Source organism: Piliocolobus tephrosceles, chromosome 11, assembly GCF_002776525.5.
Source record: "Piliocolobus tephrosceles isolate RC106 chromosome 11, ASM277652v3, whole genome shotgun sequence".
Classification (NCBI taxonomy): Eukaryota; Metazoa; Chordata; class Mammalia; order Primates; family Cercopithecidae; genus Piliocolobus; species Piliocolobus tephrosceles.
The window spans coordinates 110,846,878-110,869,878 of record NC_045444.1 but is presented as its reverse complement, the minus strand read 5'-3'; the positions used below and the strand labels follow the sequence as shown (position 1 = coordinate 110,869,878).

Below are 23,001 nucleotides of genomic sequence, written 5' to 3'. Positions count from 1 at the left end.
ACACTGTGTTTCATTATAAGGATTCGTAAATTGCCTCTTTTATTTTAGTTTTTTACAGCCCTTTTTAAAGCACTTTTTTTTTTCTTTGAGACAGGGTCTTGCTCTGTTGTCCAGGCTGGAGTGCAGTGGCATGAACTTAGGTCAGTGCAGCCTGGAACTCCTGGGCTCAAGCGATTGTCCTGCTTTGGCCTCCCAAAGTGTTGAAATTACAGTTGTGAGCCACTTTGCCTGGTCCAATTGCCTCTTTTAAGAAGAATTGTGTTTAGAAAAAGTGCTTGTTCATACCTGCTGAGGAGCACAGCTATCAGGAGAGCAAATGATTTTTAAAAAATTTATTTATTTATTTATTTATTTATTTTTATTATTTTTTATTTTCTGAGACGGAGTCTTGCTCTATCACCCAGGCTGGAGTGCAGTAGTGCCATCTGCAACCTCCACTTCCCGGATTCAAGTAATTCTTGTGCCTCAGCCTCCTGAGTAGCTGGGACTACAGGCACGCTCTGCTGTGCCTGGCTAATTTTTGTATTTTTAGTAGAGACGGGGTTTTGCCATTGCCCAGGCTGGTCTCAAACCCCTGACGTCAGGTGACCCACCTACCTCAGCCTCCCAAAGTGCTGGGATTACAGGCATGAGCCACTATGCGTGGCCACAAATAATTTTTAAATCAATATTTAGAACACATTTAGGGTGAGTGTTGTTTAGAGCTTGACAACATTCTCATTGAAGATTATTCCATTTAAGATTCAACAGCTCAAGAGTCTGCAAATCTAGATCCTTAACCAGAACTTGCTTTTGTATCTTTTCCTTACAAGAGGAAGAAAACCCAGGCTGGGACTTCAAGGCCCCAGAGAAGCAGTGCAGCAGGTTCCTGGGTTCAAATCTTCCCTCAGCTACTTCTTAGCTGTGCCACCTTGGGCAAGTTACTTAGCCTTTCTATGCCCCAGTTTCTTCATCAGTAATTTTGGGCTAGTAGTCTCTTCTTCATAGGTTTGTTGCAAGATTAAATTAATTTACATTAAGGGCCAGGTGTGGTGGCTCACACCTGTAATCTCAGCACTTTGGGAGGCCAGTGTGGGCAGATCACCTGAGGTCAGGAGTTCGAGACCAGTCTGACCAACATAGCAAAACCTAGTCTCTACTAAAAATACAAAAAAATTAGCCGGGAGTGATGGGGCACCTGCAGTCCCAGGTACTGGGGAGGTTGAGGCAGGAGGATCTCTTGAACCTGGGAGGTGGAGGTTGCAGTGAGCCTAGATCACACCACTGCACTCCAGCCTGGGCAACAGAGCAAGACTCCATCTCCAAAAAAAAATTTACTTTAAGAATTAGAACAGTTTATGACTGGTACATAGTAGATCCTCAATAGACATTAAAAATTATAACTATAATTGTTAACTATAATTATTATTATAATTATATGAGCAGTTGTTGGAAAGCTCTCACTCTTTCTAAAGAATTTGCATGAATAAAGGAAGACTAATTTTCTCAATGTCTTTTTAGTACACTCAGAATTTTCAGTACAGCAAATAATTTTCAGTGAAGTCAAAATTATTTAGATAAAATCTTCTCTTCATGCCCTAGCAGAAAATGTTCAGAAACAAAACGAAATAAAGAGACAAAGGAAAAGAAAAAAAAAAACTGGCAAGGGGTCAAGTTTTGAGAATTGTTTTCAAGAAGTCATTGTGTTCAGATTGGTGGAGCAGGCTACTGTAAACCGTAAGTAGGAAATGAGAACCCGTTGTGGGTTGATAACATGGATGTCTTTTCAACTAAACAGATTGCTATCAGCCCAACAGAGCCAACTCATGTTCCTTTTTGCCTGGTCATTTCCTTTACTAAGTGTCTGTAAGAGCCGCCCATTTGGGTGTTTCTCAGGATTATAGGTTTTTAGGTCATACAGAAACCCTGGGGAACGCCTGAAAAGGCTAAACACAAGCAGTTACATTATGCACAAGCTGGATGACGTGACCCCACTGCTGCTGTGTGGAGCAGAGACTGATGAACCCGAGCTTGTGTGAGCTTCTCTTGCGGCAAGTCCAGGGGTGACCAGGAGCACGTGTTAGTCTGGTTAAGAGCTCTGCTCAGAAGTAGCCGCTGCAGCTGAAGGTTTTCAGGTGGGCTGAAGGCTGGGCTGCTCCTTCATTCATTTCAGAAGTTGAACAGTGGGCCTTCTACACACGCTGTCTTTGTCATCCTCAGGCAGTTCCTCCAATGGATGAGACCCAGGGGCCTCTGGCCATGACTGTCCATCTTCTTGCCAACTCCGGGCACGGTTCGCTTCTGCAGAGGGCTCTGGACCAGCTCCTGGATTGCATTTGCCCAGAGGTCCGGCTCTTTCAGGTGTCTGAACGGGCTAGTCCTGTGAAATACTGTGAAAAGTCCCATTCCAAGCGGTACCGGTTTCCAGGGATGTCCGTATTGCTTTTCCTGCACAAAAGCCTGGGAGAGGATCGGCTATTTCGCATCCTGGATTGTCTCCAGCATTCGCCATGGCAGTGCTACCCCACCCAGGACACTTGGGGAAGGCTGTGTCCCTACCTTTTTGCCAACCAGGAGTTCTACAGCCTGGACAGCCAGATGCCCATCTGGGGGGTGAGGCAGGTGCACTGTGGCTCCGAGATCCTGAGGGTGACGCTCTACTGCAGTTTTGATAACTATGAAGACGCCATCAGACTCTATGAGATGATCTTGCAGAGAGAAGCCACCTTACAAAAGAGCAATTTTTGTTTCTTCGTGCTGTATGCCACCAAGAGCTTTGCTCTGCAGCTCTCCCTGAAGCAGCTGCCCCCGGGAATGTCAGTGGACCCTAAAGAGTCTTCGGTGCTGCAGTTTAAGGTTCGAGAGATCGGCCAGTTAGTGCCTCTGCTACCCAATCCATGCATTCCCATCAGCAGCACCAGGTGGCAGACTCAGGATTACGATGGCAACAAGATTCTGCTTCAGGTATTTCTGTTTCATCTTAGATCTTGTAGAGGCTCATGAAGCTGTGTAATTTTACATCGGAATGGACCTAAGCTAGTGGTTCTCAGCCTTGGTTCCACATTAGAGTCCCTCAGGGGCTTTTTAAAATTCCCACCCCAGGCCAGTTTGATCCAAATCTCTGGGAGCATCCAGGCCTGGGTAACTTTTTTACAGCTTCTTGGATGACTCTAATCTGTAACAGGGCTGAGAATCACTGATCTCATAAAATCTCGTCTGACAGATAAGAAAGTTCAGATTCCATGAATTTGCAGCCGACACCGGTACTTTATAGTAGAATCAGACAGGATTCTACTATGAAGATCAGAATCTTTACAAAGAATCAGCCTCCTTTCTCAGGCTTGCTGTTTAAATGCCTATCAACTATACCCATATCCTTTGCTTACTCTTTGGGCTCAAGAATGTCATAAGCTCTTCTCATCTGACCGAAGGAAGTTGAAGTCATACTTATGTTTACAGATGTTTTTTTTTAATTTTTAATTTTTTTATTTTTTAGAGATGGGAATCTTCCTCTGTTGCCCAGACTGGAGTGCAGTGGTGCCGTCACAGCTCCCTGAGGTCTCCACCGTCTGGGTTCAAATGATCCTCCTGTCTTAGCCTCCTGATTAGCTGGGACTACAGGCACGTGCTGCCGTATCTGGCTATTTTATTTTATTTCTAGAGATGGGATCTTACTATGTTGGCCGAGCTTGTTTAAGGATGTTAAGTTTGCAGTGCTATTGACTTAATTTTTATTTTTTATTATTATACTTGAAGTTCTGGGGTAAATGTGCACAACGTGCAGGTTTGTTACATAGGTATACATGTGCCATGCTGGTTTGCTGCACCCGTCAACTTGTATTGGCTTAATTTTTAAGCATCTTGCATCACTGTCAAATTTTACCACATACCAAGTTAGACAGAATGCTTTGTTTAAAAAATCTTGAAACTAAAGCCTTCCTTTGTAACCATCCTTGAAAACCTAACATAGCATGTGTGTATTTAGTCATGATAGCTGCCGTGCATTCCCTTTCATGGTATGTGAGCCTGGGCACTTAGTAGCTGTATGACTGTGGGCCTCAGTTTCTTCATTAGCACAATAAAGGCACCAGATAATTAGCATCTTCCTCTCTCATTTGCAGTAAATGACTTGACACTTATAAAGTACATAATTAAGCTAGTGCCAATAACTCAATTTTAGCTATTATTGTTCACATTATGCCCTATACTAAGGATTTTAAATTGATAATTTTATTTAATACTTATAACAACCTACGAAGTTACTATTTTTCCCATTTTGGAGATAAGAAAACTGAACTGTCCGGGGGGTCAATTATTTGCCCAAGATAGGAAGTATCTATCCACCCTGAAAGTTCATGTGGTCAGCCGCTGCAGTCCAGTGTATGTGTGCAAATGTGCATACACGGGGATGAATGTGATGTTCACAGCAAAATATCCTGTGGCTTCTGTCCTTAAGAAATGGTCAGAAGCTCCTTAAGTCCTATTGGATAAAGTAATGAGAGACTACAAGATGAGATGTCTTTCCATTTGGTTAATTTTGTTGTCATCACTTTGACTTATTAATAAAATATGAATCATACTGATTCTACATTAAATGATTTCTAAATTATTCACCTCCTTGTTCACATAAGGTAAATAAGCACTGTTTCTGTTAGTTGCCTATTATAAAAATCCCATAATTTCCAAGGCACCTAAAATTTCTTTCAGTTTTAGCGACTGTCTAGTACTTAAAATCAACCTCATTGTCAAATAAAAATTTAATGTGTGTGCGCAGCAAGGGACATGATTTTAATCATTCCATTCTTTAAGGCTGACTGACATTTTTGCTTTGGAACCACAGTTTAAACAACTTAGTTACTTTGGAAAGTTGAGTCATATTTGGAGAGGGTAGAAGAGGTTTCTGGATAAAGACAAACTCCATGAGTTGCATGAAGAGAGCCCTCTCGCTCTCTGGATTGTCCCAGGAGCCTGGCCACTTCTCAGGCATCAGCCCCTCACTCTTTTGTTTCTGAGACAGAGTCTCACTGTGTTGCTCAGGCTGGAGTGCAATGGCGTGATCTCAGCTCACTGCAACCTCTGCCTCCTGAATTCAAGCAATTCTTGTGCCTCAGCTTTCCCGAGTGGCTGGGACTACAGGTGCCTGCCAACACACCCAGCTAATTTTTGTATTTTTTAGTAGAGATGGGATTTCACTATGTTGCCCAGGCTGGTCTCAAACATCTGGCCTCAAGTGACCACCTGCCTCAGCCTCCCAAAGTGCTGGGATTATAGGCATGAGCTACGAAGCCCAGCTGCCTCTCACTCTTGATAGCCCCCTTATACATCACCTTTGTCCTGACCTCCAAACCTCAGGGACTTCTGCTTCCTCACTCCAAAACATGCTTTGATCTCCTCTTGTTAAGTCAATGAGTCTAAGCTTTTGCAAACAGAGTGGGAGATTGCCTTCTGGAAAATTCTGCTTCTGGTGTCATATAATAAAAGTGCCTGAGGAAAATGTGCAAAGGCTCGGCCATAATCCAAAGTCAACACATTGTAGCTCCCAGGTAGCTTTTCACTCTTCGACTGGAGTGAATTTTTCAGGATAGTAAATTCCTGGGTGTGTTGGCTTGGGCCTGTAATCCCAGCACTTTGGGAGGCTGAGGCGTGTGGATCACTTGAGGCCAGGAGCTTGAGACCAGCCTGGCCAACATGGCAAATCCCGCTGTCTACTGAAAATACAAAAACTACCTGGGCATGACGGTGTGCACCTGTAGTCCCAGCTATTTGGGAGGCTGAGGCAGGAGAATTGCTTGAACCAGGGAGGCAGAGGTTGCAGTGAGCCGAGATTGTGCCAGTGGACTCCAGGCTAGATGACAGAGCAAGACTCTGTGTATTAGTTTGTTTCACACTGCTGAGAAAGACATGCCTGAGACTGGGAAATTTACAAAAGAAAGAGGTTTAATTGGACTCACAGTTCCATGTGGCTTGGGAAGCCTCACAATCATGCAGAAGGCAAGGAGGAACAGTCACATCTTACACGGATGGTGGCAGGCAAAGAGAGAGCTTGTGCAGAAAACTCCCATTTTTAAAACCATCAGATAATGGGAGACTCATTTACTATGAGTAAATTCATTCACTCATTCACTCATGCCTTAAATAGCACCCAAGTCACTTCTTGAATGCTTTGCTGCTTAGAAATTTCTTCCGCCAGATACCCTAAAATATCTCCCTCAAGTTCAAAGTTCCACAAATCTCCAGGGCAGGGGCAATATGCTGCCAGTCTCTTTACTAAAACATAACAAGAGTCACCTTTATTCCAGTTCCCAATAAGCTCCTTATCTCCATCTAAGACCACCTCAGCCTGGACCTTATTGTTCGTATCACTATCAGCATTTTTGTCAAAGTCATTGAACAAATCTCTAGGAAGTTCCAAACTTTCCCACATTTTCCTGTCTTCTTCTGAGCCCTCCAAACTGTTCTAGCCTCTGCCTGTTACCCAGTTTCAAAGTCGCTTCCACATTTTCAGGTATCTGTTCAGCAATGCCTCACTCTACTGATACCAATTTACTATATTAGTTTGTTTTCACGCTGCTGATAAAGACATACCCGAGATTGGGCAATTTACAAAAGAAAGAGGTTTAATGGACTCACAGTTCCACGTGGCTGGGGAGGCCTCAAAATCATGGTGGAAGGCAAGGAGGAGCAAATCACATCTTACATGGATAGTGGTAGGCAAAGAAAGGGCTTGGGCAGAGAACTCCCGTCTTTAAAACCATCAGATCCCATAAGACTCATTCACTATCATGAGAACAACATAGGAAAGACCTGCCCCCATAATTCAGTCACCTCCCACTGGGTTTCTCCCATGACACATGGGAATTGTGGCAGTTACAATTCAAGATGAAATTTGGGTGAGGACACAGCCGAACTATATCACTCTATTTCAAAATGAAAAGAAAAGAAAAGAAAAGAAAAGAAAAAAAAAGAAAATCCAGCCTAAATTTCCTTGGGTCCTGGGGAGAGGGACTGGGTAGCAAGTCTGACTTCTTTAAGCGAGTAGTCCAGGCCTTACACTGTGTGCTCAGGATCCAGATCCCAGCTCTGCTACCGCTGTCTTGGCCCTATCATCAGACAGGCATCCCCCAGCGTTGCCAGTTGGCTGCCAGCAGCTCTGAGGGCTACATCCTCCACGTGGGCTCCCAGTGCCTTGCCCCACCATGGCCCAACAAAATGTCTGGACCTCAGTTGGAGCAACTTGGATCAGACTCTCTTCTCTAAATCAATTATTACATGCAGGAAAGTGAGATTATATGGATCCGTTTAGCCCTGAGGCAAAGGCTCTGCCTTCTACCCCTAGATGCTGTGTGGTGTTCTGTGGGACTCTTAGGGAAGGTTGTGGGTCTCCAGAGAAGATCAAGGCAGAGGAGACAAATATACAGTGGCCCCAAATGGCTGATGTTTAGCCAAAGAAAGAAAATAATACCTACTAAAGAAAGAACTATAACCACAAACTAACCTCTCTGCAGACCATCCCTCCACATGGCCAGGATGGAGGCGTGTGTGCAGGAGACCTGAGTGTGAGGGGAGCTAGGCGGAGGAGGGGGCGGTGAGAAAGCTTTCCTGAGGAGCGATGCCCAGATCTGCCTGAGCTGGATGGCCCAGGAGGAATTAGCCAGTTGGAGAAAGGAGCAAGGGTGTCCCAAACAGGTGACCGTGGGTGACGGTGTTGGTATGGTGCTGCTTAGCAGGCCATGCTCAGCAAACTTCCTGAGGTTTCATGTGGCTGGAGTGAAGGGAGGGGGAATCAGGGGAAGGGGATGGGCAGGTGGCCTGAGGCTGGATCAGCGGGAACATGGTTAGCCACTGGAAAGTAAGCGCCGAGAGGGGGGTACCTTTTGGGCTCACTCCTGTGAACCCAGAACCTAAGGTCGGTGTCTGACACATGGTAGGCAAAAACATGCTTCTATGAATGAACCCAGGCTAAGTAGCTTCTATTCTATCCTTGGTGTAATGAGCAGTCACTGATGGATCCTATGAATGGAACTGACATGGATTATTTATGTTATGAGGGTCAAATGAGAGAATGTACATGGAGGTGCTTGGTAAAGTAGAAGCTCCTGGAGACCATGTAACTGTGGTGCAATTGTCATCTGTGCATGTGAGAGGCTGTCGGTCGTCTCCACCAGCACACCCAGTGAGCAATGCGTTTTCCACATGACCTCTTGCCATTGCAGACCGTCTGATGCCTCTTAGAGTCTAGAATGGATGGTTTTGATGAGAGCGATATGAGGGTATCAAATAGATGTTCAGTAAATGAATGTATGAATACATGAGAAGGCAAGTCCATGTTTACTCATTCCTCAGAACTTTGTTGAGTTCCTGCTCTGGGCCAGACACTGTTTTTCCTTTGGCAGTTTTAATTCTGCTGTCTCAGTTCTTAGTGGGTGCAAAATGATAGTGGGTTCAATCCTTTATTCGTTCAAACAGTCCCTTTGCTTTTCTCCTTGTGCTTTTGCCTCTCGTGGTAGGGACAGTGTCAGCGTGTTCTGAGGGAAGGTAGCATGGGTGATGATGTCCCGCTCTTTTTTAAAACCTCCTGCAACTTAAACTGTGCCCTCAGTCAAATAAGCTATTTTGTCAAATCAACCACATGCGGTATCTCTAGTCAGTTACTGCTGGCTTTCAGCTTTCCACAGCTGAGCCCCATGCCCAAAGTTGCATTTTTTTGTACTTTTTATAGATTTTTTTTTCAATTTTTCACATTATGGCTCCTCTTCCCTGGTTTATCTGCTGAAGCATTCATCTCCTGGCCCCCCTGGCATGAGCAATCCAAGGGGAGAGTCCATGACTTTGGTGTTGGGCTCTGGCAGACTCTGAATTCTAGGTCACTTGGTTAGCATTGATGATCTTCTCATTCTGTTTGATGTATAGTAGGCAAACTTTATAAATTAAATGATAAACCTCCCTCAAAGCCACTTGAAATGCTCCAGCAAGGTCTATATTTCATGGCCCCGTGGATGTGAAGGCCATGCCCTTGTTAGCCTTTGGGTGGGTGCTCTGTGTGGGATCCCACTGCCCTGGTGGTCTAATGAGGAGCTAGACCCTCCTGCAAGCTCCTGCAGTACCAGGCAGCCTGCAGGAAATGCACTGTAGAGCTGCAGCCACCCACCTGGTGTGTAGGGAAGGAGAAGGTGAAATTGACCGAGGACGTCAAGTAACATGGAGGACGTTGACTTGGGGGATGACCGAATGGGCTGTAGCGAAGTGTAGGGCTGGAGAGTTCAAAGGGGTTTAGAAAATTTTTGGTCCACTGAAAATGGGTGCAGGAGGACACAGAATGGGATTTGAAGAAATCCATTTATTATGGTGTTTAGAGAAGGGGCAGACATACTCATACCTATAATACATAATTTAGGATCATAATCCTGTTAGCATCAAATAGGACACGTCGGAAGGGGGCTTGGCTGACCTCTTCAGAGGGGACTTCAATTTTCCAGTCAAAGCCGGTGCAGTTTTGAAATAGGGAACTCATAATAGAAATAGGAGGTTAAATTTCATGGGTAGACTTGACTGAATTTGGCAGTAATTGGACACGGAGAGTGAAGAAGAGGAAGGTGATGATGAGTCTGGACACATGGGGCTTGAAGTGCTTGCAGGTCTTTCAGATGAAGAGAATCCATGGTCAGGTGGTCTCTGAGGGCTGGAACTCAGGAGGGGGCATGGGCTAGGGGCACAGGTGGGGTTGGTGGCTGAAGCCCTGGGAAGGATCGACATTACCGAGGAAGAGTGTAGAGAGAGAAGAGGTAAAGACAGTGCCTGGAAAATGTGTGCACTTCTGGAGGAGAGGGAAGAAGAACCAGAGTGAGATGCTGAGAAGAAGCAACCAGAAAGCCAGGAGGGTGAGGAGATCGTGGTGTCATGGAAGTCAATGTCACTTGGTGGCTTGCAGTCCCTAAGATGTGGCTTCTCAGGTGTGCTAGAGCAGGCCTGCAGGTTCTGTCCTGGTCTCCTCACCGGGCCCCCAGTTGCTTGTGTGTTGCCATTGCCCCTCGAGATATTGGCACCTGCTGCAGGCCCTGTGTCCTCCACCAGTAACTGCTACTGCCACCACTCTGGGCTTATGGAACCGTCCCCAAACACTGCTGAGACCAAGCTGTCATTTCAACAAGATCTTGAGGTGGGGGAAAACCCCCCAAAGAATTCTAGTCCAGAAGAACAACTTAGAAGCACCTCTAGATGTCGTTATTCTCAGAGCTCCCAGGCAAGCTATGGCCTTGAGGTCCCTCCCAGGTCTCCTCCAAGTCTTCTCTGCCCCCTTCTCCTGGAGGTGCTCCAGACCAAACTCACACGGTGAAGGAGGATGGCTTTCTCTCTTCCTCTCTGAGGTCCTTTCCAGGTCTTCTTTCCTTGATAAGGGTGACTGCTTCCCAAGTTGACTAGATGGGAAAGGCCACACACATCTTGCCTTCCACCCCCATTGTTTGACGTTCAGTAGCAAAAGTTTATAAATTAAAAGATAAAACCTCCCTGGAAGCTAGGGAGGTTTTAGAATAGGGTGGTGTCCTATTCTTGCGACCTGGCCAGGCCAGATCAGTTAATAGCACAAGAGTACAACATCTGTACAATCTGGGGTGTGCCATCTCGACAACGCATGTTGGTTGCCGGCTATCCATTCTGGAAGCTTTTCCCGACTTAATCATATGGATGAGCTGAAACTCATACCTGTGTAGCCTTCTTGCAGTCCTGGGGCCTCACCTCTGGATCCCCTGCAATCAGCACCTCAGCTAGAATCCACACAACTCTCCAAGACAACCATGTGGGAGAAAATCATGTGATTTTGAAAGATTTGGTTTAATACATACGCTCTCAATGGAGACCCATTTCTCAACTGAGACCCATTCCTCTAGACGAATGCATTGTCCTCTAGGACTTTCTGTGATGATGAATATATTCTATATCCATGCTATTCAATGTGGTGGCCATTTACCACATGTGGTTACTGAGCATTAGAAATATGGCTGGTGAGAATGATGAACAGAATTCTTAATTTTATTACATTTTAACAATTTAAATGGCCTTATGTGGTTGGTGACTAGTATATTGGACTGCCCCGGCCTAGATCATTTCTAAGGTCTCCTGCATCTTGAAGCTTCTGTAACTATACTGTGTATAGCCTTACTGGTGACAAAACTTTATCTCTTATCTCATCTGTCTTTTTTTTTTTTTTTTTTTTTTTGAGACAGAGTCTTGGTCTGTCGCCCAGACCGAGGTGCAGTAGTGCAATCTCGGCTCATTGCAACCTCCCTCTCCTGGGCTCAAGCTATCCTCCTGCCTCAGTCTCCAGAGTAGCTGGGACTACAGATGTGCACCATCATGCCCAGCTAATTTTTGTATTTTTTGTAGAGACTGGGTTTTGCCATATTGCCCAGGCTGGCCTCAAACTCCTGAGCTCAAGTGATCCACCAGCCTCAGCATCCTAAGTGCTGGGATTACAGGTGTGAGCCACCATGCCTGGCTTATCTCGTCTTTTTTCTTTGCTTTTTTAGAAAGAGGGTCCGATCCTTCACCCACGTTGGAGAATCAGTGGCATGATCATAGCTCACTGCAGCTTTAAACTCTTGGGTTCTAGTGATCTTCTCATTTCAGTCTCCTGAGTAGCTGGAACTATAGGCACGCATTACCATGCCAGGATAATTTTTTAATGTTTTATAGAGATGGGAGTCTTGCTATGTTGCCCAGGCTGAACTTGAACTCCTGGCCTCAAGCAGTCTTCCTGCCTTGGCCTCAAAGTACTGTGATAACAGGCATGTGAGCCACCGTGCCAGGCCCAAATCCTCATCTCTTAAGGGTAGAATTCAGTTCAATTTTTGGAAACAGTCAAAAGATTTTTAGCATTAATTGTATTGAATATGGTACATAGTTGAAGATATTTTAATATTATATTTTAAGAGTACAACATATGTTACCTCTCTCTTTTTTTTTTTTTTTTTTTTTGAGACGGGATCTCGCTCTGTCACCCAGGCTGGAGTGCAGTGGCCGGATCTCAGCTCACTGCAAGCTCCGCCTCCCGGGTTTACACCATTCTCCTGCCTCAGCCTCCCGAGTAGCTGGGACTACAGACGCCCGCCACCTCGCCCGACTAGCTTTTTGTATTTTTTTAGTAGAGACGGGGTTTCACCGTGTTAGTCAGGATGGTCTCGATCTCCTGACCTCATGATCCGCCCGTCTCGGCCTCCCAAAGTGCTGGGATTACAGGCTTGAGCCACCGCGCCCGGCCTATGTTACCTCTCTATTCTGAAACAATACTAACTCTGAAACTCAGATTGCTAAAAAAAAATCCAAAAATATTTAACACAATTATCAATCTTTTAAGTGCTGTGTATAGCTTTTCATAATCTACCTAAGGACAACAGGTAATCTAATAATATGATATTATATATAACACTTAATGAACATTTCTATACCAGCCACTGTGTTGTGTTGTTTCATTATAAATATCTCCACTTTAAAGATAGGAAATCGAGGTTTAGAAAGTTTAAACAACTTGCCTATAGTCACCCAGGAAGCAAGGATAAAGTTAGGTTTCAAACTCAGGTCTCTCTGTCTCCAAAGTTCAAGCTTTCAACACTTACATAATTTTTGTTTTCTTTTAAAAAGAATAGTTGTTAATATATAGTGTTTTGATTTCCATTACAGTTTTAACAAATATAGCACCTAGAATTGATCTTTCAAAACAAGATAATTCAACCTGTTTTAGATAATCTGCTTCTTTTATTTCTAACATTGTAGCGAAACTTGATACATTTTCCTCTTACCAAGTTTAATGACAGTTTCTCTGACGGCACTTTCCCTTTCATATCTTAGCAAGATTTTAATAAGAATAACCTACTTGATAAGGTTGCAAACAGCGTTTTATAAAATTGCAAGATTACCAACAAACGTACCTTCCTTCCTTCCCTCCCTCCCTCCCTTTCTTTCTCTTTCTGTCTCTCTCTCTCGCTCTCTCTCTCTCTGTCTCTCCTTGTTTCTTTCTTTTTTTTGAGACAGTCTTGCTCTTGTCACCCGGGCTGGAGTGTAGTGGCGTGATCTCGGCTCCTTGCAACCTCTGCTTCCCGGGTTCAAGCTATCCTCCTGCCCCAACCTCCTCCCCAGTAGCTGGGACTACAGGTGTGTGGCACCATGCACGGCTAATTTTTGTATTTTTAGTAGAGATGGAATTTCACCATCTTGGCCAGGCTGGTCTCGAACTCCTGACCTCGTGATCCACCCACTTCGGCCTCCCAAAGTGCTAGGGTTACAGGCATGAGCCACCGTACCCTGCCAAGTGTTTCTTTTTCATTAGAGGCTCTTTTCCAGCTTCCAATTAAAAATAAGTTTGTTGACAAGTATCAGGGGAATCTTTCCTCCAACTGATTTAATTGGTAAACGTCCGAGTGGTGTATGTTCACGCCCGCTGGTGGGATTCCTTCCTGTGCGGTTTCTCCTCTTTGTGGACCTTGCTCTCCTGTTTGTTTGCTCACCCAGTGAACTCACAGCATTTTCAGTCTCTCTTCTCAGAGGCCCTCGTCATCTCCTTCAAACTCAAACAAGCAGATAGTCCTTGGCTCGATGGCTCTGGTGTCTTGCCTTCTTTCTATGCCTGGCTTCTCAGTTGAGCTGTCTATTTTTGCCCCCTTCTGCTGCAAACTGATGGTGCTTCTCCCTCTGCCATTCTGCACGCTGAGCCTTCCTCTAGCAACTGACGAATCTGCTCTCTGGAGGGCCAGCAGTGCTTGAGGATAAGACATCAGTAGCATTGGTACACGTGGGCCACTCCTGCCTTCTTGAAATCTTCTCCTCTGGGTTATGTGGGCTGCCATTACCCATAAATCTGGGTTATGTGGGCTGCCATAACCCAGTTCTTTTAATTAAGGGGTTTATTTTCTCTGAATATTCCTTTTCTGTATGTGTGTGTGTGTGTTCAAAGACTCAATTGTTTCTTCCTCTCTCTACATCATGTTTTCTCAACCTTGACACTGTTGACATATTTTGGATGAGATAATTCTTTGTTGTGTGGGGTGTCCAGTGCATTGCAGAATGTTTAGTGGCAGCCCTGATCTCTATCAGTTGGATGCAGTAACACTGGCCCATTCACCCCTGAGTTGTGACAACCAAAAATGTTTCTAGACTTTGCCAAATGTCCCTTGGGAGACAAAAATCACCCCAAAATGAGGACCACTGCCCTGCACCAAAGATCTCCCCACTGAGGTTATGAAATAAAAATCACCCTGTGGGTTTGGTTATCACTTTCGTTCAACTTAATCCTGTACTTGAATTTCCTCTGTCTCTTGAGGTTTTAGCCTCTTTCCTATTCCCTATAAGACCATTTAAACATAATGTCTCATCCCCATCCCAAACTCAATCCAGGCAAAACCAAATCATCATCTGCAGCCCTCCTCTCCCCACCCCCGACTTCTCCAGCTCCGTTCATTCTTCTCCCATTTGTCCAGATTTTGAAACACCATTTGTTTTTAAAGCCTCGTTTTTTCTCAGAATCCCCACATCCAATCAGTCCCCAGCTGTTCTAATTTTCCTTGGGAGTCATTTCTGCTTCCTGCCTTCCTGCTTTAAGCCCACGTTGCTTCAAATGCAAATTATTATTACAGCATTAGCTCTTCGCCCTGGCTCCAGGCATTCTGTTTCATCCCTCACAGCGCTATCAAAATACATTTTTAAATGACTGCCAAATTTATGTTCCTTCTCAGTTCAATAACAAAAGGTGAGAAAATCAAATTAAAATGCCCCTGCCTGGCTTTAAAGACCTTCACATCAGACCTCTACTAGAATCTCCCTTTGCAGGCCAGTTGTGGTGGCTCACGCCTGTAATCCCAGCACTTTGGGAGGCCGAGGCAGGCGGATCACTTGAGGCCAGCAGTCCGAGACCAGCCTGGCCAACATGGTGAAAACCCATCTCTACCAAAAAATATAAAAATTAGGCTGGGTGTGGTGGCGCCTGACTGTAATCCCAGCTACACGGGAAGCTGAGGCAGAGAATTCATTGAACCTGGGAGGTGGAGGCTGCAGTAAGCTGAGATTGTGCCATGGCACTCAGGCCTGGGCAACAGAGCGAGACTCCGTCTCAAAAAATAAAATAAAAAAAGGATCTCCCTTTGCCGCCTCACTTCTTCACCATCCCAGCCTTCTTACCCTCCTCTTCCCTTCAGAGCTCTGGGCTCACTCCCACACCTTTGCTTTCTATATTTTATGTATTGTGGTAAAATATGTGAGACAAAAACTTACCATTTTCACCTTTTAAAAAAATTTAGGAAGCCTTCTTTTAAAAAACTGTGGTAAAATACACATAACAATACTTTTACCATCTTAACTATTTTTCAAGGGTACAATTCAGTGGCATTAAGCACATTCACAGTGTTCTGCGACCATCACCACTATCCATTTCCAGAACTTTCTCGTCATCCCAAACAGAAACTCTGTACCCGTTAAATCAAACTCACCGTTCTCCCCCACCCTTGGCAACCTCGATTCTACTTTCTGTCTCTGAGTTTGCCTATTCTTGGTACCTCATATAAATGAAATCATACAATATTTGTCTCTTTGTGTTTGACTTCACTTACCACGATGTTTTCAAGGTTAATCAGTGCTGTAGCATTTATTACAATTTCATTTACTTTTATGGCTGAATACTATTCCATGGTATGTATATCTGTATCCGTGCATTACTTGAGCTACTCCTTAGCCAACGATGCCTTTCATTTAATCTTCAGTTATCCAATTTTAAGGCTCTGATCAAACTCCACTTTCTCTTTGAAACCTCCCATGAAGCTCAAGGGCACATTAATTCCCATTCCTAAGTAGAACATTGCATACCTAAATATTTGCAACACATAACTGATTATATATTTTCCCTTTCTTGTATTTTATAATGTGGGACTTTATGACTCTCCTTCTCTTTTCACTATTTTATTACACATGTTTCTTTCCAGTAGAGTACTTGGCAGACAGCTGCTTCTGAAATACTTGTTGATTGACTGACTACTTGTTTTCAGGAAATCAGTTTATCTCTTTAAAGAAGGTATATACAGAAACTGGTTTGGCATAAGCAAGTGTGTGTTTCATTTTGTTTTATCAACAGATATTTAGCTGTATTCGTTTCTATTTTCTTTATTAGCCATTTAAAACAAAAGAACATAGTGGCTCTGCAAGTAAGTAATTTATTTTCTTCTTCTCTAGCATTTCTTGAGAGCTCTGTGTTTTCATTTCTGAGTCTCTCAGCTGTACACTCTCAGGCTCTGTTAACTCCCTCTTAGTTTCTCTCATTCCCCTCCCATTCTCCAGCCCCACCCGCAGCATACCCACCACCCCAAACACACACACTCCCACTTCTACACCCTCGCTCAATACTTTATGTTGCTGTGAAAGAGGCATTGCTCAGGAGGGTCCTGCTGTTGTTACAGGAGAGCACGTTGCCTTTGGTGGTTTTGGCCAATTGATGAAAATAAGTACCTTTCAAAGGATCAGTTAATTGCAAAAGTCTGGTTTCAACTCTAAAGTGAGCCTGACACTATTTAGAGGTTTCTTATTATCTACCTAAATTGTTTCCATGAAGTCATTTTTTCCCCAGTGTTGAAGAAATCCTCTCTTGCTATATCTTCTTGGAATCACTTATAAAAGAAACATTATTTTCCCTTCATGATACGAGTCTGCCCCTTAACAGCTTAATCATTTTTCAGTGATGTACTTTCTCTTGTTTTTCAAGAGTTTAGAGTTATAAATGAGTGACAATCTTTCTGTTAATCACATAATGCTGATGTTCCTTGAACTTGAAGAACCTAGCTCTCAATCTGTAACGTTTTACAAATATTTCTTAGAAAGATGATCTCTAAATGATCAGAATTCCTACAAATGCATTTCAATTTGTTGTTTTGGCAAGAGCTTAATTTTCCCTGAAGGAATTCATCTCATTCACTCAGCATTATGTTTCTCCTGGAAATTCTTCATTCCAATGCCAGACATCTGCATTTCTATGTTAATAACGTTACATTCACTTTTGCCCTATGCTTTAAGGATCTTAGACTTCTCTTTAAAAAAAGTGGACATTCTCCTCTCTTAAGAAGATTGCGCAAATGTCTAGCCATAGTAATAAAAATCATTATGAATTTTCTTAAGACTTTATGTCCACCTGATATAGAATAATTTGGGGCCTAGTTTATAGATGCTACATTCTCATTCGTTTCTATGTGCAAAAATTCATATTTTGTTAAGCATTAAGTTTTATTTATTTATTTATATAACAGATATTTAGTGATAACTTATTGAATGTTAGGCACTGTGGTAGGCACTGGACATATGATAACAACGAAGGTGTATACAACCCTGCTATTCCAGATTGCAAAGTTTATGGGAAGATACACAGGAGTAAATAGCCAAGTACAAAATGGTGTGGCGAGTACTCAAATACGAGAAGTTCAGACTGTGCTGTGAGAGCTGGTAGTAATACTAATGATGATGATAATAACAAATGCACGCATGGCACGGCTATCATTTAATCTTCACAACTCTATGATGTTGGCACTTATTTATCTTCTTTTCCATATAAGGAAACTGAGGGACAGAAATATTAAGTAAGTAGTCTAAAATCCTACTGCTAATAAGTGGCAGTGTGGATATTTAGTGACACCTAAATCATATTTAGTGATATTGAGAAGGCTTCCTTCTCAATGCTGTGTAAGCTTGGAGCTAACAATGAGAGGAAGTTTCAGGAAAAAGGGCTAGAGGAGGCACATCCCACATAGAAGGAATAATATATATAAACCCTGGCATAGGAAAGGGCAAATCATGTTCAATTTCGGCATGTGGAGGCTGAAAGGGAGAAAGTGGTGAATTACCAGTGTGGTGTAAGAAGAGGCAGACAGTAAAGGGTGAGGCAGGCCACATCCAAGCGCTTAGATTTTATCTTCAGAAGAGTAGGGCGTCATTGAATCAGGATGACGGTGTGATCCAATCCTCTGGTAGGGGAGCGGAGAATGGATTTGTGGGAGGTGACGGCATTTGTGGGGACTTCCACTGGATGGCCACTACTGTAATTCAGACAAGAGGGGATGACGGCTTGCTCCAGGGTGAATGACAGTGGGAGCAGAGAGAGTGAGTGGAATGTCAGCCATCTATAAGAGGAAGTGTCCATGGAGATGGGTGGCTTGTTGTACCTGGGATATGGAGAAAGGTGACTGATGCTCTTGCTTGGGTCATGTGGGAGGTAATGGTGCCATCTTTTAAGATAGGGAAAAGAGAAAGCAGAACAGACTTGGTGTGAGAGGGAGATGAGTTCATGGTGCAGATGATTTGGGGCATGTTTTGTTTGAGGGATGGGTGGCTGGAAGGCAGTTGGATAGATAGGTATGAAGCTTAAGAGACAGATGAAGCTTACGGGACAGATCTGAGGTGTAGTTACACTTTTGGGAGCCTTCATCATTTAGATGATAACTGAAGGCCTAGATGCCCATGAGATTGCCCTGGGGCAGGTAAAGTGAGAAGAAAAGAAGAACCAGGCCAGTTCTGAAGAACGACAACATTAAATGAACCAACAAGGGAAGAGGCTCCCTTAATGGAAACGGAGAAGGGACGGAGGGAAAGGCAGGAGAAAATCCAGTGGAATTTGTTGGCAAAGAAGCTGAAGAAAAAGACTTCAGGACAAAGAGTACAGACTTCAATGTCAAGTTCTACCAAGAACTCAAGAAAAATGAAGGACAAGCAGGCTGATTGTAGATGATCTTGGCAAGAGCAATTTCAATGGAGTGGTAGGAGGGAATTACCAGCGTGGGGTAAGAAGAGTCAGACAGTAAATGGTGAGGCAGGCCACATCCAAGAGCTTAGATTTTATCTTGTCAGTGGCATGAGTACAGAAAATAAGGGGAGGTTTATAGAAAAACATGACTGTACACAAATTTCCTATAGAGGTTTGACAGTGAAGGGGAGGAGAGAGAAACCTGGAGGGAAAGAGAGGGTGGAAAGAATGTGTTTTTCAAGACAGGAGACTTGGACAAGTTTAATTGCTGTTGGAAAGGAATAGGCAGAGAGAGAGAGAAGGAGGAGAAGGGGAGAGATTAAACATCTAAGATAAGAAAGTGGGAAAAATGAATAATTGATAGGTCGGGGTCACCAAGAAGGCGGGAGGTGATCGGAATCTTGGCCCAGGGACCGGTCACTTTCACCTAGTGAGAATGGTGAAGCTGCAGGTAAGTTTCGTGGTAGCAACGAGAGTGTTGCTAACTGGTGACAGCGTCTGCTTTCTTGGTAATCTAGATGGTGAGACCACCTGATGAGAGAGAGCGGGGGCGATGGTGCCGCTGAAGGTTTCAGGACAGTTCTGAAGGTTTTAACAGCTGCTGGTTGAATGGAGAGAGGTGACGAAAGAAGCAGGCAGACTGGCAGATAGCCTGGGAGAGGCTGGAAACCACGCCATCATGGGGCAACCATTTCACAGACACATGCATTTCTGTGGCATCCTGAGCACATGTTCAGAAAATGTGGGCAGGTGGATGGATGAAAGGTGGGGAGATTTTGTGGGAGTCTGTGACAGAATGGGAATAGTGAGGGGAGTTGGAGGTGTTGGTGAAGAAACGGTTGAAGTGATAGTCTTTGGACTCAGATTGGCTCTGAAAGGCAGCGTGGATGGGTGGGGTTGACAGGGAGAAGCTGCGGATTGGCAGTGTTGATGTTGAAGAGCGGATGTGATGGGGAATTGAGTGCTGGAGCCCATGGCCTCACAATGCCCGGTTTAAATAGAGTCTTTCAAAGATGGGACATTTGCATGTGGAGAAGGCCCAGTGGAGGGGCTGTGGGACTGAGTGACAGAGGGGAGTGGAGGGGTGAGCTGGGCTGGCCCAGGAGGGCTTTCTGGCTGCCCTGAGATGTCTCGGCACTGGTTGGGGCTTCAGGACCAATTTCATTGTGATCTGACATTGATTTAGGTGGCAAGGGGGAGATTACTCAGGCTTCTCTCTCTGTTCACAGTTGCTAGAGAATGAAATACAAGCCCCAGAGTCAAAGTTATCGATTTTTTTCTCCAGATTGGATCATCTAATATAAACACTGAACCATTTCTGAGTATGGAAATATCCATGCCAGTTTCCATTTCTAGAAGAAAAAGAAGTCATTGGGTCAAATAAAAAGGTACATTATGATACAAGGACAGTGTCAAATGATTCTCCAAGAGGCAATGATGGTAGTTGGCCCTTTGAAGGACTGAGGGAGTTGGTTCTCCAGGGGAAGGGAAACCCCAGCTGACATTTCGGAGATAGTATTTTTTTCCTCCTGATTTTGAAAGGATAAGCAAATAGTTTTCATTGGACAGTGAGAATTTGGGGGTGATTTGAGGTTGGGGTGGGGAGAAGGCTTTACTTTTTATTTTACTCTTTGGTACAATGAAATTATTTTTATGGTGATAAATTACTACTTTTATAATAAAACTTTTTTTTAAAAAACACAAACAGATGAAAAAGAATGAAAAGAAAGGAAGGGAAGGAGGAAGGAAGGAGAGAAGGAAGAAAGGAAGGGAGGGATGGCAGGGGTGTGGAATTAGAGCAAAGGGAAATGTAGAGAGAGATAGCTAAATGAAATTAGGCAAAGAAATTTTCAGAAATGTGGAGGAGAAGGTCGGCTGTATGTGATAAGAAACAGACTCACAGCGACTGCAAGGTAACTGACTACTCGAAGGCTAGCTTTTCTGGCTCCATGGCAGTAGTTTCCAAACTTTGTTGCACATTAGAATTACCTGGGGAGATTTATCAACTGTGATAGCCAGGTGTACTCTGAACTGATGAAATCAGGAGGTCTTGGGCTGGGAGCAGGTATCATTGTTTTTTAATGATCCCAGGACGTTCCCTTGTGCAGCAAAGTTTGGGAACAGAAATTTCTCCTATGAGTTTGCATAAGGTCACGTCCCGCAGTGCAGTGGGCATCCCTTCAACAGTGTCGCCCCCTAGAGAGAGTTTCTGATGCTGGCGGAAACTCTCTTCAACACACTCTGGGGCACCACACTGAGCTGTGGTTCAGCACAAACACATCTGGGATGGGGCTTTCAGGTGTGTGTGGCTCTCTAGTGAACTGGCTTGGCCCAGGGGTTGAATTTAGATATTCTAGAATAGTGGTTTTCAAGCTGGTTCTGGGAAGCCCTGGGAAACTAGACAGGGGGTCCAGTAGGCGGAGGCTACCCTCTGCACTTCAACCAGGGCTGCTCTAATTAGATTGTTTCATATTTTGGACTTCCAGGTAAGACATTGTTTGGAAAAATACTTCTTAAGATAGAGAGATGACTTACTCCTGTAATTCCAGCATTTTGGGAGGCCAAGGCAGGTGGATCACTTGAGGTTGGGAGTTTGAGACTAGCCTGACCAACATGGAGAAACCTCATTTCTACTAAAAATACAAAATGTAGCTGGGCGTGGTGGAGCATGTCTGTCATCCTGGCTACTCAGGATGTTTTTTATATATAAAAGAGAGAGAGACAGAGAATCATTGATCTAGAATAGGGCTTGGTCAACTGTGGCCCGGGAACTAAAAATAGTTTTCTGTTTTTACATGATTGGAAAAAAATTCACGACACATAAAAAGATATGGGATTCAAATTTCAGGGTTCATACATAGAGTTTTACTGAACACAGCCATTCATTGATATATTGTCTATGGCTGCTCTGCAGCAGAGTTGAGTAGTTGGGATAAAGACCATATGGCCGGCAAACCCTCAGATATTTACTGTCTGGCTCCTCGCCGAAAATATTTGCCAACTTCTATTCTAAAAGAATCAATGGAAGTGCTTGTTTTTTTTTGTGTTTGTTTTTGCAGTTTGGTAATAGGTATCTCATAATTTCTATCAGAAAATTGAGAGAACGTACATGTGCGTCATCTGTACAACAAATATGCTCTGTGTGTGTGTGTGTGTGTGTGTGTGTATGAGAGAGAGAGGGAGAGAAAGACAATTTACTCATTTCTAGACCTGTTTTCTCACTACCCTGATTTCTGCCTTCTTGCCTTGTAAGATAAATATGTATCATTATTTTTTCTCCCTTGAAATAGACTTTATTTTTTTTTATAGCAGTGGTAGGTTCACAGCAGAATTAAGCAGAAAGAACAGAGAGTTCCCATATACCACCTTCCCCACCAAAAGAGCCTCCTTTCCTGTCAACATCCCTTATCAGAGTGGTACACGTGTTACAACTGAGGAACCTACATCACCGTCACCCAAAGCCCATAGGGTACGTTAGGGTTCATTCTCAGTGTGGTACATTCTGTGGGTTTGGACAAATGTATAAGGATGTGCATCCACCATTACAGTATCATGCAGAGTAGTTTCACTGCCCTAAAGTCCTCCATGCCCCACCTATTCAACCCTCCCTCTCCCCACCCCTGGCTGGTCTTTTTACTGTCTTCATAGTTTTGCCTTTTCCGAAGTGTCGTATAGTTGGCATCATATAGTCTCTCTCTGTCACCCAGGCTGGAGTGCAGTGGTGCAGTCATAACTCAATTTAACCTTGAACTCCTGGGCTCGAGGGATCCTCCTTCTTCTGCCTTCTGAATAGCTGGGACTATAAGTATGCACCACACATCTGGCTAATGTTTTTACTTTTTGCTAGTTGTCCAAGCTGGTCTTGAATTCCTGGCCTCAAGTAATCCTCCCACCTCAGCTTCCCAAAGGGCTAGGATTCCAGGCATGAGCCCAGATGGGCGTCTTTCAGTTAGTAGTATTTATTTCAAGTTCTTCTGTATCATTCTTCTTGATATTTGATTAAGGGCTGGGCCAGGTAGGGATGGATCCTGGATACCAATTTTCAAGGGCTATTATTAAAATGGAAAAAAATGGACTTTTTCCAGAAATCTTCTTGGGAAGAGTGTTGCGCATGGACTAGGATGCAAGGCTCCCAAGGGTCAAAGTCTTAAGGGGAGGTCAGTGAACTCCACTCTGTGGAGGGAGGATGCAGTCAACTGCAGGGTGAGGGTCACTCTGTGGAGGGAGGATGCAGTCAACTGCAGGGTGAGGGTCACTCTGTG

The 23,001-nt window shown here is 44.0% G+C and overlaps 1 protein-coding gene across 2 annotated transcripts in view; it reads left to right on the top strand.

The window, feature by feature from the left end:
* Positions 1-1,873: 1,873 nt before the first annotated feature.
* Positions 1,874-23,001, top strand: part of FAM124B (family with sequence similarity 124 member B) — a 23,372-nt gene continuing 2,244 nt past the window's right edge. Inside the window, exons 1-2 of one of the 2 annotated variants that reach the window (XM_023222371.1) lie at positions 1,880-2,943; positions 3,476-3,593. In XM_023222371.1, coding sequence (XP_023078139.1) covers positions 2,212-2,943; positions 3,476-3,562 — 819 coding nt within the window. In that variant the 5' untranslated portion in view covers positions 1,880-2,211 and the 3' untranslated portion in view covers positions 3,563-3,593. Of the gene's footprint in view, positions 2,944-3,475; positions 3,594-23,001 lie in introns of those variants that run through there. The other variant, XM_023222363.2, reaches the window with a different exon arrangement.